We start from the raw sequence: 20,000 nt of genomic DNA, 5'->3' as shown, positions 1-20,000 counted from the left end.
TCACTCACACATGTCTTGAACACATTTTCAAACTTTAATATATCATACCTTCAATTTCATGGTGCCTTCCTTGATGTACATCGATAATATACAACTTGGAAAACAAGATTATCAAAAATTGAAAGAAAAGTGCACAACATAAAAAAAAATATCCGGCATAATATTGTCTAAACAGCAATCTTCCAGTCATGTTCCATTCCCAGATTAATGTAGGAAAAAGTGCAAAACAAATTACTGGAAAATTCGACGTATTACCATTTCGAGACAACAGGTAACATATAATATTCTTTTGCCAAGTAGGCCATGGTAGTAAAAACATTTTGTGACCAACGCCTTAATTCGGTGTTGTGTCGGGACGAACCTGGTGTCGAAAAGTGAATTTAAAGTTTAAATGATCTGATCGTTCGAGTTTACGTTTTCTGAAAGTTGTGGAACTGAAGTCTTTCTCTGTAATAAAAAACAAATAAACTCAAACAAAGTCTCATATATTTGTTACTATAAATTCAAGTTTTCAGTATTAAAACTGACAAAACATAATTTCATTTTGAGGCTGTGACTCACATTTATATTTCGTGTAAGATTTTTTTTTAATGTATAGGGAGTTTATAAAGTCTTTCCCTGTTTAATAATATCCTTATTATAAAAACTTACCAGCCAATTTTCTTTTAAAATGAACCTAAGAATACGTAAATGTTTTACATTTTTTAACATTATCTTTTACTCACTTCACCTCATTATGATTCCTATGATTCCCTACAAGTAAATTCCACCTATTTTCGAGTTTTTTCTGTGTATTTTATAGCTATTGCAGCGTAATGGATTCGATAACAGCTTTATTACTTCATGGAAAACAGGTCAACATCTGGTATGGGATCTGAATACACAATGTATCCGATGTAGCCCAATGCGAAAAAGTCATAGGGAGATATGCCCGATGACCAAGGCGGCAAGACAAGCGAGTTCATCTCTCTCAATGAATCTGTCTGTCTGGAAAAGTGTCTTTTAGAATTTCGAGAAGATGTGGCTGGACAATATGAAAGAATGGACAGAGATGTCGGTTCCGGAGCTGCTACATAGGGCTAGCAACAGGCAGGCATGGAGGAAGTCTGTAACTTCTGCTTCACGCAAGTCCCCCCGACGACAATTCGGTCATGGGATTGAGTGAGAGTGAGTGAGTGAACGGCCTGTCTCCAATGTGATTAATACAGTCTTACTGAAAAGTCTCTGTGGCTGATATTCACGAAGATGTATCCCAGGTTTGAGAGAATTTGCAAGATGAGGGTCATTTAAATCGATCGATAAATTTGAAGGACGAGTTTTCTGGCCAAATTTTTAAATTCGTTTCTTTCCAGAGTAAGGCATTTAACTAATCAAAATAACCCACATCTTATTGAAAACTCTCAAACTTGGGACTTCAAATACGGTAGTATAGACATGAACTTGCTTTGTGTTGACGTAAAGTCATTTTAGTAAAAGATGAAAGAATTAGCATGGTTATATTAACTTCTCTGTTGGGACTCCAATAAAAGTGACAAACATGAAAATTGTTAGTGCAGGGCCAGATGGCCAAAGATCCCCGTGGCCAATTTCCACTTCAAAAGTACTCAAACAGAAATTGACCGTGATAGGATTTTATAACCAAAATTACAAAGCTTTAAAGGAATAAATAAAACAAATTTTTAATTCGTCAGTAATCAAACCACTGGTGTCTCCATAAAGAGTGATGTTGATGGTCCCAATCACAAATATCAGTAATCGAATCTGAAAGATCATTATGTTTTAACCCGTGACTGGAATGTAAAACACAGGGATCGGAATTTCGAATTGTAAAAATAGTAAACCCAGAACGTACTTGCAGAGTTGATGAGATAGAAATTCACTCCGATTGAACTGCCCAAAAAGTAAAGATTGGAATATCTTTTGCCAATGTCATATTCGTCTTCCAATAGCCTGAATATAATGGACATATTGGATGGTATCATACACACTCCGTAGATGAGGCAGATAACCATTACCTGCCGAACAGCCTGCAACTCCTTGCCTGATAACTTATTATCAGACTTATCTTTAGAACCGTCTTCTGTTTTTCCCGTCGACTGGTTTCGAAATTTTACCGATTCTCTTAAATATTTGGCCATCACCAAAATACAAGCAAACACAACAAAGTTTGAAATGAAGATTAAGACGACGAAGTGCATGGTAGATATAACATCCTTGAAGTCCGATCGCCTTTTTGACATCCACAAAACGTAGCGAGTTCTATTCACAGCGGGGTCAAACTTCCGCTGAACTCCCATTTGGGAAAGTACCAGCAAGTAAGACGCCAAAGCGAAGAGTGAAAATACGACCAATGCGATGACAGATTTGGAGGCTGTAAAATAATTCTTGAATCGGAATGGCATCGCCACACACATACATCTGGCAACAGCAAGAAACGTTATAGTCAGACACGTTACTTGGAAAAATATAAAACTAATATTGGCCGCAAACATTGAAAACACCGTCGGATGCACCGGTAGTCCTTTTAATCCGTATCTCATCTCGAAGATTTTTAAAATGACCGATGAACTGATGACGCAGCCAAAAGATGTGAATCCCAGATCAGATATGGACAACCCCATCAGAGAGACAGTGACTCCGTCTCCCAGTCCTATCATGGTAAATGTCCTGATGTTTAAAGAATTGGTTACAACGCCTACCAACGACACGCCGAGCATGACAAAACCAAGAGAAAAGTCGATGGTGATGTAATCTTCGTCACTGATCAAACCATTTAGTCTGATTCTTCTTTCTATGACTGTTGTGGAATTCATTGTAAAAACCTGCGATATTTTGTTTCCAATTCAAAAAACGAGTGACTTCTATGAGAAATTTTGTTAATGACTAGATTAATACAAATGAAGACATGATTTACGGAAACGTCAGTATTCAAAGATGGTTGTGATAATGCTGTCTTGCAATTCTTGCAGAACTTTTCTGGAGTAGTTTAGAAAGAAAGTAAGATCAAATTGACAATAATAAAGTGTTTATCAACTAAAAATCGGGAAATAATTAATTTCATTTTGAATGAATATATATCATGTCATTCTCAATCCTATAATAAATGAATACTTTAATAAACATATATATTTTAAAAATTATTTGTAAAATTGTATATTTGTTTGTTTCATTTACGAACCTTGAATTGAAGTTCTCATTAGAACAAAAAGATAAATAGAAAGATAGATAGATAGGCAGATAGATAGATAGATAGATAGATAGATAGATAGATAGATAGATAGATAGATAGATAGAAGACCCCTTGTAAAGAGCGTAAGCAAGTTTCGTGGACTCTGAAGTGCTCAAGGTGCGCTATTCCTTTATCACTTTGTTATTAATAAATAATTTGAAATCCGCGTTATAAGAGAAGTAGGCCATAATAATATGCGTGCGTATATTATGAATGTCCCCCATGCTGTCTATAGGGAGGATCACACGAGTACATATTAGTTACAGCTTCTCTTATTCGAAAATGACAATTTTTCCATTTAGAAATGGATGACTATGAGAAATCCATTTGTTATTGATCTCATAATCTCATAAGACACAGGCATGTCGTTGTAGGATCCTCACCACCCTGAGTGCAAAAAGCGAGGATAAAAAAGAAGCTAATGGAAATATTATAAATGATGATGATGGTGATGTTGACGATGATGGTGATTATGATGATGATGATGATGATGATGATGATGATGAGGAGGAGGAGGAGGAGGAGGAGGAGGAGGAGGAGGAAGAAGAGGATGAGGAGGAGGAGGACGATTATGATCTACAAATCAAACTCAGCAATTCAAAATTAAAAAAAAAAAAAACAATGCAAGAATTACTTGTTCTACTCTGCGGCTTTTGAATTCAAGCCACCAATTTGATGTCACAATGAATTGTTTTTGGCACCATATTATATAATATATATATATATATATATATATATATATATATATATATATATATATATATATGAGCCAAGGTAAAAATGTGCCCGCCTGATACCAGTGTTAAGAAAATTTGAATTTTACTTAATTATGGGCTGTTTTCATTGGGTTAATGCTTGTAATCAATTGATAATATGAAGAAGAGATAAGATGAGCTCAACATACTCTGTTCAACAGAATATGAAATAAACAAATTGAAAGTGAAATCTGAATGCTGTTTGGCATGTGCTTAAAACGAGGTCAACGCATCACCTTTTTAGAAATCATGTAGAAATTAAATGCGATGTTTTAGCTCACGTGATTGAAATTTGACTAATAGTATAAAGTCATAATTTACTTTTAAACGCAATTTCAGTATATTACATATCTGATTAAGTTTCGTATAGACTTCTTATATATATATATATATATATATATATATATATATATATATATATATATATATATATATATATATACTTGCATATTACGTATAGACATCTCGCAAGCGAAATTTATTATTATGCCATAGAATCCGCCCTAGTAGCAGTAAATGTACAAATCGGAGGAGGACATTGAACCATATCCTTAAATTATTCCTTGAATTAATTTTACAGTGATATTACACAGGTTTATCGAATGATATTATGTCTTAGACTCCATTTTTCTCATGGGAGTGAGGACATAAATTATTTTAAAAAGATATCTTTCACCTAGGTACTTCTTGTTATAATTTGTTGTCTCATCCTATGTAATCGTCTGTATATAATCGTCATGTCCCCCGGGCCCCAGCTCCAAAATCTCAAGTAATAATTCCAATAATAATGCTGCCTTAAGCTGAAAAAAGAATCCGTGTTTTCAATTTTGCCCAGAGAACTCGTCTTTCAAATATCGATCAAATAGAGTGAGTCCCATTTTGGCAACAAAAAAAAAAAAAAGAACAGAACTCTGAAAACTGGGACTTCGCGCAGTTCCAGTTTAATAGTTTTAGCTAAGATGAGGGTCATTTTAAAACTTTCTGAAGATCAATATAGTTGAACCATTTTCAAATCATATCAACTGGAAATTAGCGAGTTTTCAATAATTTGGCTAGGTACACTCAAGGGGTGCGACGTGGCCGAGTGGTGAAGGAATTGCATTGTCACCTGGGACGTCTGGGTTTCGAGCCCCGTTTCAGGCACTTTTCGTTGTTGTTTTTTTCTTGTGCATATTATTAAACCCTAATTTGCCCACTTTGGACAATATGGATGATTCTTATTGACATCCGACAACTTGTTTGATGGATTATCTATACTTCTTCGTGGAATGCCTTTTGGTCACGGTATCTGAAGATGCCGTGGTGGAAGGGCATCATTTTAAAAAAAAATTAATCATAATACCATAATATGTAAAACAATCTGTTAAATGTGACCTCCCATCACAAACTTTTACGGCTGAAAATTTAATCTTTCTGTGCGCTATGTGGCCTAGTGATATGACACTCGCCTTCAGGTCGGAAGGTACAGGGTTCGGGTCCCGTTCTGAGAGGCGCAGAGTTGAATCATTGGAAAAAAGAAACTCTTTACTCACATTCTCTCATCGGAATCAGGTGTAAAATGAGTACCTGGCCGTTACCAATGTTGTCTCTGTCGGGAAAATATGTAGAATATCGATAATGATGTCTCGTCCTATATTATGTTAAATGTTGCTGTTGGCTTAGGACCCCTTGTATAGCGCTCTGAGCACGTTTAGTGAAAATTGCTCTATATGAATACTCGACTTTATAATTTTAATGAAGCTCGGGGTTAAGTTTATGCTAGTGAAAGAAAATACATGGTGTATTCTATTGCAAAAAAATATAAATCCCATACACCGCCATGACATCATAAGATAGAGTCGCCTAGGCATTCCACGAAGGAATATAGATAATTCATCAAATAAGATGTCTCATGTGAACAGGAAAGACCCATGTTGTCCAAGTGAGAAAATTGGGTGTAAAGTGTAAAAAAGTGTTTTTAAAAAAAGTGTATGATATCTAAGACTCCCAATTTTCATCATTTTTATCTCGTATTCTTTTCTACACCCCGACCTAATACTGATTTGAGGCGGCATGTCACATACTTGCACGTTGTTGAATTTGACTGGAATTAATTTCTTGATAAGGAATGACCAATTGCTGATTAATCTTTTTTATTAATACTGTATAGGCGATTTTTAAAACAAATTTGACCAAAATGAGATACTAGTGGGTGAAAATGCTATTAAACCTAGTTCTTGTGTGAGAAATCTTGGGGTGTATTTAGATCAAAGGTTATCCATGGAAGATCATGTTAAAAAAATATGCCAATGTTGTAACTATCACATTAGAAACATTGGAAGAATCAGACATTATATTGATGAAGATATTACAAAGATGCTTGTTAATTCGTTTATTACTAGCAGATTAGATTATTGCAATTCCCTTCTCATTGGCTGTCAAAGTAGATTAATTCATCAACTACAAAAAATTCAAAATAAAGCGGCTAGACTTATAAAATTAACGAAAAAAAAGAGATCATATAACACCAGTTCTCCAGGAATTGCACTGGCTTCCTGTGAAGTATAGGATAGAATTTAAAATATTGTGCTATGTTTTTAGATGTCTGGATGGATTGGCTCCTGAATATTTGCAGGAACTGATTAAAAAATATGAACCCACTCGAAATCTAAGATCATCTCAGTCCCAACTTCTAAAAGTTACCACCTCAAAATCCACTTTCGGTGAAAAAGCCTTTTCATTCATAGCTCCACGCCTATGGAACGCACTTAGTCCTCGGACAAAGTCCTGTGAAAACTTATCATCTTTCAGGAAATGTCTGAAGACTGAGTTGTTCCGCGAGGCTTATTTTTCATGAAATGGATGTTGCTTTGATTCTGTTTTTTGTATGCATGCTTATTATGTATCATGTAGTGTCGTGATTTTAATTTTGTTGTTTTTAAACATTTTTATTTTTATTTTTATTATGTAAAGCGCCGCAGAGCACGATTAACGTGGATGTTTAGGCGCTATATAAATTCATTATTTACTACTATTTACTATTTACTACTATTTATATAGTGCCGTATCGACTAAACGTGCTCAAAGCGCTTTACATGGGTTCCTACCCAATGGCAACATTTGAAATTTAGGACGAGACATGATGTCAGGCGATATGACATTTTTTCCGACTGAGAAAACGTTGTTAACGGCCATACCCATTTTACACCTGAGTGCGATGAGAGAATGTGAGTAAAGAGCCGTTTTTCCGAGGACTCAACTATGCGCCACTCCCAGTGGGACTCGAACCCCGGATCGATTGCCGATTACTCATTCAAAGTGCTTTTCGTGGAGTACCAAGCCAAGAACAAAACTGAACATGGAGAACACAACACGCAGCCTCATGATTTTGGTTTCGGCCCTACTTTGTTAACTCGAAGAATGTTGTGTCCTTTATTGATCCCGATATTTTTTTAATGTGGGGGCTGGGGGGGGGGGGGTAAATAATAGTTATATTATACCAGATTTTCCTTTCATCTATTTAGAAAAAAATGTATATCAGAAAATATAATTTACCTAGAAATTTGTATCAAACGGAGCAACTAGAATAACTTTCAATGAGTTGAGAGACAGCTTGCAAAACGAAAACTTATAATATTTCTCTAAAACGTCCAGAACCTCGATCCTTTGGGATAGAACGGTGAAGTTATTATATAAATTTCCGGGTTTTTTTACTCACAATTATTTCAATTATTATTTGTGTTTGTACCCGTTCACCTCGACCGAAAAATTGTTGTAAATTCTACCCGCAGGAAGAACACGCGAATGTTGGGCCTCAAGATATCATAATTTATATCACTTAAATAAATATGTTTCAACTCATTATTGCTGTCTCACATAATAATTTATGGCCTATTTCTTTTTTAAATATGTAATAGAAACTATTTTAGGCTATCACTTTTGTGTGTTCATGTGTCGAGCAATGATACTCTGATTGTTATTTTTATATACCTATTTACTGCAATCATGATTCGTTGCATGTATCCCAAAGTACCGTTATAATAATGATATAATGAACATTTGAAAATGGTAAATCGCTTACCAGTTTTGTTCCAACTCGTTCCCATTTGAAATTGAAGTTCTAAAAGCAGTTATTTCCCCCCAAAATACTTCCTATCAAGTTGTTTTCGTATTACTAGAATTTTTCTCATCAAATTGATTAGATTATTACCACCGAATGCATCATCGAAGACAAATTGGGATAGATTATTATCAAATTGTTATTGATTGCTCGTTATTTTGTGAGTTCGCACGTGCGTGTAATTTTGTGTGTGTATGTTTGTGTTTGTGTGTACCTTTGTTTATGTAATGGGTGTGTATGTGTATGTAAGTGTATGTGTGTGTGCGTGTGTGTGTTTGTACGATTGACAGGACGAGGGTACACCATCATTCCGAAACCTGTAATATGGATCTAAACGAGGAAATAATATTTCGAAATTAACCTTTATCGGTAGCTTACATTTTGATGAAAATGTCACAGGCAAAAAAACATTTAATAAGTTACATACAACTGTAGACAAATCAAATAAAAATATAATCTCAGATAGGTGCATAAAGATATTTTTTCTATCGAAAAACTTGGTGCAGACATTTCACAAGTCAGAACTCCGAACCCACATTGTGTAATGATCGATCATCGTTATAATAAAGAGTGTTTTGAGCTGCTTATGGACTTTTATGACAAAAATGAGCCAATGTAAACTTCGATTATCAGACTTGTAAATATATGAACATATAGTAGACAACTTTTAAAAGAAAATTCCAGGAAGATTGAGAACTCCAATCAAAAGTGGAACAGCCTCAAATAATATCAAAAGACACAGTGTTGAAGTGTTTCGATCACAAACCTTTTTCAGCCAAATACAAGCGTGTCTTTTGTTATTTTTTGAAGCCATGCCACAGAATTCATCTGCAGCCTTTTCAACTATTGTCTATCTTGCCAGGTTTTTTGATCGGTTTTTTTTTTCACAATACTCTTCAACAGACGTAACGTCACTTCCTTCCTAATGACGCATGGTAACTTAGTTACATTGGCTTTAAACTATCGGAACAATGGCGGACGCCGTATGAAATATTTCTCCGGCGAGCATAAAAGGTATCCAGAGGGGGAAAAAAACACATAAATTTGATCATGTTTTGACTTTTACACATTATGATCACAAGACATATGAAAAGTTCTAGCCATCATGAAAAATACAAAGTAATGATTTTCTTTGTTTAGAACCAAGATGGCCGCCGTTGCCGGGCGGCGTGACATCAGACTATTGAATCGTATTACTGTTTTACTTCGTCAAGTTACAAACGACCTCTCCGTTTTTACCTGAAAAGGCACATCATTATTGAACATGGCGGTAAGGATGAGCCTTTTGGGTGAAAGCAAAAGCACAGGTGCATCGTCTTTCTAGGAAAGTTTCCACGAACTATCGAGCCATCTCTTTGTGAATCAAGAATAAGAAAGATGATGTTTTATTGAAGACCAATCTATAGATAGAATGCGCTTGGCCAAGGAGTTCACAACATTGCCATCCGGAAGTATAACGGACCAACACACAAACTCTGTGTAACCATGAACTTTTATATTCTGGTTAATACAGTTTAGTGAGAACAACTCACAAACGCGGATGGCAAAAACAATAACAAAGGCCTGAGTGACGTCATCTTCGAACTATCTATATGGAATAGTGTGTTAACGTTTAAAATAATTAATTTGTAAACTTACCGTATAGATAGTATGCAGATGACGTCACTCAGGCCTTTGTTATTGTTTTTGCCATCCGCGTTTGTGAGTTTTTCTCACTAAACTGTATTAACCAGACTATAAAAGTTCATGGTTACACAGAGTTTGTGTGTTGGTCCGTTATACTTCCGGATGGCAATGTTGTGAACTCCTTGGCCAAGCGCATTCTATCTATAGATAGTTCAAAGATGACATCACTCAGGCCTTTGTTATTGTTTTTGCCATCCGCGTTTGTGAGTTGTTCTCACTAAACTGTATTAACCAGACTATAAAAGTTCATGGTTACACAGAGTTTGTGTGTTGGTCCGTTATACTTCCGGATGGCAATGTTGTGAACTCCTTGGCCAAGCGCATTATATCTATCTATCTATCTATATATATATATATATATATATATATATATAATATAAATATAAATAATATAAATATATATATATATAACACTATTATATTATATATATATATATATATATATATATATATATATATATATATATATATACTTGCGATTAAAAGAAAGTATAGAAAGAATGAAGTTGACGTCACTCAGGTCTTTGTTATTGTTTTTTGTTTATGAGTAGTATGCTCACTGAACCCGACTTTAAACGTTCATGGATACACACAGTTTTGTGTGTTGGTCCGTTATACTTCCGGATGGCAATGTTGTGAGCTTCTTAGCCAAGCGCATACTATCGATAGATAGTTCGAAGATGACGTAACTCGGGTCTTTGTTACTGCATTTTGCCATCCGCGTTTATGAGTAATTCTCACTTGATAGTATTAACCAGACTATAAAAGTTCATGGTTACACATAGTTTTGTGTGTTGGTCCGTTATACTTCCGGATGGCAATGTTGTGAACTCCTTAGCCAAGCGCATACTATCCATGCACATTTAAAATCGTCGTTACTTTTTATCCGTTGGCGAAAGCTCATGATTTTCCACTGAGTTGTTTACCATTAGCCTTTCTGTGTACCGATAGATAGTTCGAAGATGACGTCACTCAGGGCTTTTTTTATTGTTTTTTGCCATCCGCGTTTATGAGTAATGCTCACTGAATTGTATTAACCTGACTATAAACGTTCATTGATACATACAGTTTTGTGTGTTGGTCAGTTATACTTCCGGATGGCAATATTATGAGCTTCTTCGCCAAGCGCATACTATCTGTAGTTGATGTTTTTGTTTTTGACCAGAAATTCGCTCACCACGTTGCGCACGTGGTAAAATGACCTATTAGTCCCTTAATCTGGACAGGAAGTGTGTAGATTAATTTTTTTGCCATCCGTGTCTTCTTGAAACATTTTCAAGGCAGGAAAACACAATGCAAAATACCATCCATTAATATACGCGATGTCACGACTTAATTAAGAACAACATGCACGTTCTATTGGTCATCTTCAAGCTGGACAGTCTGTGATCAATGTCGCAAGAATGCTTAATATCACAAGGAGAATTGTATATTTGATAGTCCCTTACCGTTTGTGTCATTTCAAATCGATCCACTATTTGGACGAGTTTTTTTGCCAAAAATCCAAATATGTGTTTTTCCAGAGTACGGCAGTACAGTAATTGACGGGCATGATATGTGTAACTAAATAATAGTTTCACTATTGTTTAATGATAAGAATGATTACTCATGCTGATATGTTATTTAAGTTTTAAAACGTTTCAGGCGATATTCGAATTTATCCAACAGGGCATGTTTTGTCGTTATTCGAGCTAGAGCAGAAACAATGATGGTTTTAAATTAAGTAAGTCTCGTCTGTGGGAATTTCTAGACTTGTATCATAACATTTTAAGGTAAGGATTAGGCCGAAAGGACTTTGAATTGATGCCTTGCGTTTAGGTTACAATTCCCACAACATCCTCCATCCGAATTTACGTACCAACGCGCAAAACTATGTGTACCTTTAAACTTTCATAGTCTCATTTATTTCATTTAGTGAGAACCAATCATAAATAAAAACAAAATGAAAGAACTGAGTGACGTTTAGTTCGCTCTTTCTATAAATTGATATTAAATTCTTCACAATTTGAGAAATGTTGTGTTGACATTAAGGCTAATTGTGTGGCAAAATCGTTATTTTCATGAATGACTAAAAAGGTAATTGCTTTTAGTTTGCAAATATTTGGTAGCCAGAGAGAGACACAGTAGACACATGGTGTTTCTAAACGTATTTTATCCGAAAAAGATTTATATTGAGAGAAGGTTTAGGACTAGAGGACTTTGAATACCATGTAAAGGAAACAAAAAGAAATTTAAGAATTCATAAGACGATTATAACATTTCAACAGGCTACATAATATTTCAAGTTTTGGAATTCCCCATCATTGATATAGCCTATAGAAGGAACGAAGTTGATGTCACTCAGCTCTTTGTTATCATTTTAGATAGTGATTAGTTCTCACTTGATTATATCAAGCAGTCTATAGACGTTAAAAGTTACACACAATCTTGTGTGCTGGTATGGTTATTTGGCTGGCGATGTCGTGAGTATTTTATCTAAACGCATTTTGCATCAATATGAATTTATGTATAGTCTAATAGTAAACGCAGCTTATGAGAGCTCTTAGTTTCTGTGAATTTTAAAGTCAAAATCATCAGAATAAAGTTTTTAAAAATATAAACTTGAGTGAAAAAGACGTATTCTTCTTCAATGAAAACCTTAACTATAACTTAAATTTGTTATTTTAAAATTAACCTTAAAATTGATTTTTTTAAAGCATCGGCTATGGTTCCTGATTTCAGATTTTAAAAATAAAAAGGAAGGGTATGTATATATGTGGTTACTGTGCGTAGAAACTGCCGTCTTGACCAACTGTGAGTTGTTTTTTATCCATTTCATATGCTCTGAATTGTTAATTTAATTTAAAGAGAACTGTCTGAACTACAGGACATCCATAAATAATTATATATATATATATATATATATATATATATATATATATATATATATATATATATAAACAATATTTTTTTAACAGATCGACGACAGAGAAATTCGTTTCGCCCTCTGGATTTTTCTTCTACAGAAAGGACGTACGTAGTTTCTCTGTCGTCGATCGGGTTTTTAGTAATGTATTTTTTTTTTATGTTGTTGTTGGCTGAAGAAGGGTTTTGAGACCGAACCGTTCCGTGTTTGGTATTTTGTCATTTTTTAAAGTTGTTATATTCAGTTTTTGATATTACTTTTTACAGTCTACAGCTTCAAGCAGCTTTTATCATGTTGAGATTTAATAAAATAATATTTTTATTTTTCGTGAAGGAGTAATGTCCCTTAATTTTCAATGAGTATGGGTCGACGTGCGCTTTTTTGCAGGTCTGATAACCCAATTCTTTATGGGCTCATTGTTGTAATGTAAATCTCAAAAAACGATTCAAAATATTGTCCATTACAACAATGTTAAACTTGGCCCATAAGTGGGTACGGATGTGATACCTGCACTTCTGTACACGTCGGTATGGGTGAAATAAAGTCATCTGAGGCAGTGACTTTTAAAACCCGCTGATCCCCACCCAGAGAGAAAATGATTCAACACTCTCAAGCAATATACTGACCTCTACATAATCAACAGGGTACATTTATTGAGGTTTCAAATAACTTAATGAACAAAGGTGTATTAAAATAACAGGACCAAAAAATTAATACGGAAGGGGAATAACTTAGTAATAAAAGACTTGATCTTAGCTCATGAAAGAGTAATGTCCCTTGATGAAAAAAAAATAGTTTTAAGAGTCTCGTGGCAAATCCTATAATGTGACCTATTGATTCAAAATAGTATTATGTCAGGGTAAAACTGATGCTCACAATTCATTTTGAATGTTAAATCTTAAAATTATGAGTTACAATTAAGGTTTCTATCGAGAAGAATGGTGTTTTTTTCCTCAAGCTTGTAAAAACAAATTAACTTAGCAGTGATCATTTTAAATTTTAAATTAAAGTTTCTTCATCTACTCCCGAGATAAATTGAGTTTTACAAGGGGTCCCTGGCTAACAGCAACACTTAACACGTAGGACGAGATATGGCACCTGTTAGGCGATATTACATTTTTTTTCAGACAGAGACAACGCTGTTAACGGCCAGGTACTCGTTTTACACCTGAGTACGGTGAGAGAATGTGAGTTAAGAGACTTTTCCAAGGATTCAACTATGTGCCGAGCGAGTCTCAAACCCAGGACCTTCCGATCCGAAAGCGAGTGTCATACCACTGGACCACATAGTAGCCGCACCTATATAGTACGAGACAGACACGGCGAGTCACAGATTTAAAAGTATCTTATCAAAGTGTCTGAAGTGCCTCGAGGAAGAGTTCAAGAAAATGGAGTCCGGAAAGGACAAGGGAGTCCGGATAGGAAAAGGCTGTTCATAAATTTGACGATTTATTGTAAGTCTTACGAGTGTGATGAATGGATATCGGCCTAGTCGTGGTCTAGTGATATGACACTCGCCTTCGGACCTGAAGGTACCAGGTTCAAGTCTCTCTCAAAGCGGCGTAAAGTTGAGTTCTTAGAAGATGATCTTTACTCAAATTGTCTCACCGTACTCAAATGTAAAAATGAGCACCTGGCCGTTAACACATTGCCTCTGTCAAAAATATATGACTATCGCATAACAGACGTTATGTCTCGTCTTTCGTGTTTAGTGTAGCTGTTAGCTTGGAGATCATATCTCATTCATCCGTAGTGTTTCATTCATCCTGCTTTGTTGATAAAGGGGAAACCCAAAACGTTCATTTGATCTGTTCTTGTAATAAAATCCAAGCTTACATTCAATTTCATATTATTTATTTGTGGAGTACTCAGGGCGCTTTGGAAATGCAAGGAAATGTAATAAAACGCATCTGGACTCATTTTTTAAAAAACTTTATCCCTTTATTCATCCCATAGGGGAAATTTCTTCCTAGGGTATATTCCAAGGGAAAACTGGAATAACCCATGCGTCAGCCGCAGTGTAGCGCCACAAATTGAGCTAGGGTGAGGTGACTTTGTTGCAAGTTCTGTAAGTCACCAAATTAAGAAATTAAGGAGCAGGCACGGGTGTAAGATAACGAACTGAGCAAATGTGTATGAAAGGTGCCAGACAAAGCAAGAAAGAAAAATACAAGAAAAAAAAAACATGTTTTTTTTTCTTGTAATTTTCTTTCTTGCTTTATCTGGTACCTTTCATACACACTTGTTCAGTTTTGTAAGTCACCAAAGTAAATCATTAACACGAAACACGTCAATTGAAAAAACAACAAATCTTTATTCAAAACTTTAAACTAAAAATGGTCTTACAGCATTACAAATTGCCAGGATTAATACAGTATTAACTTCATGTTGTAAACAATCTCTCTCTCTCTCTCTCTCTCTCTCTCTCTCTCTCTCTCTCTCTCTCTCTCTCTCTCTCTCTCTCTCTCGCTCTCTTTCTCTATCTCTCTCTCAATCTCTCTCTCAATCTCTCTCTCAATCTCTCTCTCTCTCTCTCTCTCTCTCTCTCTCTCTAGATAGATAGATAGATAGATAGATAGATAGATAGATCGATAGTTAGATAGATTGATAGATAGATAGATAGATAGATATAGAGACAGATAGATTGATAGATAGATGCTCAGATAGATAGATAGATAGATAGTTAGATAGATAGATAGATAGATAGATAGATAGATAGATAGATAGATAGATAGATAGATAGATAGATAGATAGATAGATAGATAGATAGATAGATAGATGGATAGATAAATACATGCTTAGAGAGATAGATAGATAGATAGATAGATAGAGAGATAGTTAGATAGACAGATAGATAAACAGATAGACAGAGATATATAGTGAATAGAACCATCGATGGATGGGTAGATAGAGGAATCTTTTTTTTCTAGCAGAGTCCCAAATAGTATACAAATGACCATTGCTAATACCAGCCTAATGGCCTGCTTCAACTACATATTATTATGTTCCTTCACTTTCACAAGTTCTATTACTTATCATATCTCACCCACTCGCTCATTCTCGTCAAAATTTACAATGTTTCATTTACTCACTAGACTAATCCATTCTGTAATTCAACAGTTCACTATTTCACTGTCATTTGGTGAATATTCAACCAATCTGTTCACATTGATGCCTTTTCTTTCTTGTCTTACATAATGTTGTACAGAGTTGTATTGCTCTTTTGATTTAAGATTCTCTATGCATCTTTGGAATATTTTATTCAGGTTTTGTTTTTTTTTTATCAATATTTTTTTGTTTATGTATTTTATCTTTTTTTTTGTTTGTTTATATATTTTATCTTTTTTTTTGTTGTTTATATATTTTGTCTTTTTTTTATATATATATTCATCTTTTTTTTTCTTTTTTTTTTTTGGTTTATATATTTTATCTTTTTTTTTTTTGTAGGTAAGTAGATAGACAGACCGATAGATAGATAGATAGATAGATAGATAATGATATGTAGTATGTAGATTGTTTGGTATAGAGGTAAGCAGATAGATAGATAAATAGATGCTTAGATAGATAGAGGGATAGATAGATAGATAGATAGATAGATAGATAGATAGATAGATAGATAGATAGATAGATAGCCAGATAGATAGATAGCCAGATAATAGAGAGCCAGATAGATAGATAGATAGATAGACAGGTAGATAGATAGATAGATAGATAGATAGATAGATAGATAGATAGATAGATAGATAGATAGATAGATAGATAGATAGGTAGATAATATAATATATATATATATATATATATATATATATATATATATATATATATAGATAGATAGATAGATAGATAGATAGATCGATAGACAGATAGATAGAGATGTGTATTGAATAGAGACATCGATGGATGGGCAGATAGAGGACTTTTTTTTTCTAGCAAAGCCCCAACTGATTTACAAATGACCATTGCTAATACCAGCCTAATGGCCTGCTTCAACTACACTTTCACAAGTTCTGTTACTTATCACATCTCACCCACTCGCTCATTCTCGTCATAATTCACAATGTTTCATTTACTCACTAGACTAATCCATTCTGTAATTCAACAGTTGACTATTTCACTGTCATTTGGTGAATATTCAACCAATCTGGTCACATTGATGTCTTTTCTTTTTTTGTCTAACATAATGATGTACAGAATTGTATTGCCCTTTTGATTTTCGATTCTCTATGCATCATTGGAATACTTTTTTTAGGTTTTGTTTTTTATCTATATTTTTTTGTTTATGTATTTTATCTTTTTTTTTGTTTGTTTATATATTTTATCTTTTTTTATTTGTTTGTTGATATATTTTTTAAAAAATATATTTTATCTTTTTTTTTTGTTGTTATTTATATATTTTGTCTTTTTTTTTGGTTTATATATTTTGTCTTTTTTTTTTTTGGTTTATATATTTTATCTTTTTTTTTTTGTTTGTAGGTAATAGATAGACAGAACGATATATAGATAGATAGATAGATAGATAGATAGATAGATAGATAGATATAGATAGATAGATAGATAGATAGATAGATAGAATAGATAGATATAGATAGATAGATAGATAGAATAGATAGATAGATAGATAGATAGATATAGATAGATAGATAGATAGATAGTATATAGATAGATAGATAGATAGATATGATAGATAGATAGATAGATAGATAGATAGATAGATAGATATAGATAATAGATAGATAGATAGATAGATAATAGATAGATAGATAGATAGATAGATAGATATAGATAGATAGATAGATAGATAGATAGATAGATAGATAGATAGATAGATTAGATAGATAGATAGATAGATAGATAGATAGATAGATAGATAGATAGATAGATAGATAGATAGATAGATAGATAGTAATAGATAGATATAGATAAAGATAGATAATAGATAGATAATGATAGATAGATAGATAGATAGATTAAAATAGATGTATATTTTATGAAGATAGATTTTAGATTGATATATTAATAGATTTGATTTTTTTTGATTTTTTTTTATTTTTGTTTATTTTTTTATTTTTTTTTGTTTTTTTTTGGTTTATTTTTGGTTTGTTTTTTTTTCGTTTTTTTTTTTTTTTTTTAAATTCACTTTTTTTTTCTTTTTTTTTTTTTTTGGAAGGGGAAGGGGTAATATGTACAATATGGCAGAAGAGCCAGGAAGTTAGAATTCAAAGAGGATGCCCTTTGCCTTGATTGAATATATCTCAGGTGTTAATCAGAGTCATCGTCAGATGAGGATTCTGAGGAAAAGGCAATAATATAATAATAATAATAATAATAATAATAATAATAATAATAATAATAATAATAATAATAATAATAATAATAATAATAATAATAATAATAGTATAATAATAATAATAATAATAATAATAATAATAATAATAATAATAATAATAATAATAATAATAATAATAATAATAATAATAATAATAATAATAATAATAATAATAATAATAATAATAATAATAATAATAATAATAATAATAACAATAATAATGATAATAATAATAATGATAATAATAACAATAATAATGACGATGATGATGATGATGATGATGATGATGATGATGATGATGAGATGATGATGATGATGATGATGATGATGATGATGATAATAATAATAATACTAATAAGGAATTCAATACGAGGTGACATTAAATCGAGTTTCTAGATATATCTTTATTATTTAAAAACTATGGAAATAGACCTCACTCAAATTCTTAAAAATTACTATTCTATGAAAAAATAGTCTGTTTACCTCTCTTTTTCCTACAGTCTCTCCTCTCATCCTTTATCCCTCTTTCTCTTCCATAGTTTCTCCTCAGAATTTTGGCAAATATTCAATTTTAAGAGGTAAAATCAAAGTAATTCGAAAACATGTTAAGATTAAATAAGTAAATCAACAAATAAATTGATTCATATATAAGTGAAGAAAAAAAAAAGAAAAAACACTTACCTGATAAAATGCTTTGAAATATTTTTTTGGGCAACGAGAATGAAGCGAAGGACTTCTTCAAGGTTTTGCTGCAAATCGAAGCTTCGTCGCTTTCTTGGAAAGTTTTCTTCCAGCGAAGACTGGATCCCGAGGACAGACTGTCCCGGCTATTCCCAGTACTGTCTCCATGTTGGTTTTGTCTCGGGGAAGATTGGTCTGAGCCCTCATCAGAGGAAGATTCTGGAACAAAATCAAAAGGATAATAATTATATTATCGGCGAAGTGGCCGAGTGGTTAAGGCATTGCACTGTGACCCGGAAGGACCCGGGTTCGAGCCCCGCTTCAGGCACTTTCGTTTTTTTTTTCCTTGAGCAAAATTATTAACCCCCAATTTACTCATTTAAACAACATGGATGATTCCTGTTGACATCAGACATCTTGTTTGATGAGTTATCTATATTCCTTCGTGGAATGCCTAGGCGACGATATCTTACGATGTCGTGGCGAAAAGGGCATAATTATATATATATATATATATATATTATATATATATATATATATATATAATATATATATTGTAACAAAAGGTCTAGGGGAGAAAATTCATTAATGAATAACATTAAATTGTTCCTTCATTTTCTTCTTTTTTTTTCTCCCCAATTCAAACTCAAAACATGCTTCAATAGTCGTAAGCTTTACCCTCTCCTTGCCAACCATTTTCATGATTTTCCCCAAAACTTCACACCCAACTAACACAAAAATAAATATTTTATCACTCAAAAACGATAGCAGTAAAACTCTTCCGATGCATAATTTCTTTAACAAAACATGCTCTACAATACACTGTTCGTTTTCTTAAAATCTTATGTTGTACAAGAGATATTTTGAATAAGAAAAATGTTGGTTGTATCGTAACGAATGTGACGATTTTCCTATAGTTGGTAAGGAGAGGGTTAAAGTATAATTTATTATCTACGATAAAATGGAAAAGCATGATTCTGTAACACAATCAGCAATGTTGATAATGAAATAATTAATCGCAAAAACGCATATGGGCTACACGTTGCAATGCTTATAAATTAAATTTCCAGCACTTTATTCATCACGAAATAACAATGCTTTGATACGGTGGGCCACAAATGTAGTATTAAATTACATTCAATTCTTTATAGATACTTCTTTTTAAATTTTGTGTACTTAAAATGAATATGCTTCAATATAAATATATGAATTTACCTCTCTCTCTCTCTCTCTCTCTCTCTCTCTCTCTCTCTCTCTCTCTCTCTCTTTCGTCCCCACACCTCTCTCTCTCTCTCTCTCTCTCTTTCTCTCCCCCCCA

General features: G+C 33.3%; 2 protein-coding genes across 3 annotated transcripts in view; both read right to left on the bottom strand.

Moving 5' to 3' along the window:
* Positions 1–13: 13 nt before the first annotated feature.
* Positions 14–7,920, bottom strand: LOC144974642 (uncharacterized). 2 transcript variants are annotated; one of them, XM_078917717.1, is made up of 2 exons: positions 7,519–7,920; positions 14–2,976 (listed from the first exon to the last, which is right to left on the bottom strand). In XM_078917717.1, the coding sequence occupies exon 2, from the start codon at positions 2,811–2,813 to the stop codon at positions 1,773–1,775; it is 1,041 nt and encodes a 346-aa protein (XP_078773843.1). In that variant the 5' UTR covers positions 2,814–2,976; positions 7,519–7,920; the 3' UTR covers positions 14–1,772. The 2 variants fall into 2 exon arrangements, with proteins under 2 accessions (XP_078773843.1, XP_078773844.1); XM_078917718.1 differs by having other exon boundaries at positions 7,682–7,920.
* A 9,916-nt stretch (positions 7,921–17,836) lies between these two features.
* Positions 17,837–20,000, bottom strand: part of LOC144975642 (uncharacterized) — a 2,533-nt gene continuing 369 nt past the window's right edge. The window contains exons 2-3 of the mRNA XM_078919825.1: positions 18,683–18,901; positions 17,837–17,963 (exon numbers count right to left, since the gene is read on the bottom strand). Coding sequence (XP_078775951.1) covers positions 17,935–17,963; positions 18,683–18,901 — 248 coding nt within the window. The 3' untranslated portion in view covers positions 17,837–17,934. The remainder of the gene's footprint in view (positions 17,964–18,682; positions 18,902–20,000) is intronic.

Source organism: Berghia stephanieae, chromosome 6, assembly GCF_034508935.2.
Source record: "Berghia stephanieae isolate SIO BIC M18660-M18661 chromosome 6, UCSD_Bste_1.3, whole genome shotgun sequence".
NCBI classification, from domain to species: domain Eukaryota; kingdom Metazoa; phylum Mollusca; class Gastropoda; order Nudibranchia; family Aeolidiidae; genus Berghia; species Berghia stephanieae.
This window is presented reverse-complemented; position numbering and strand designations above follow the sequence as displayed.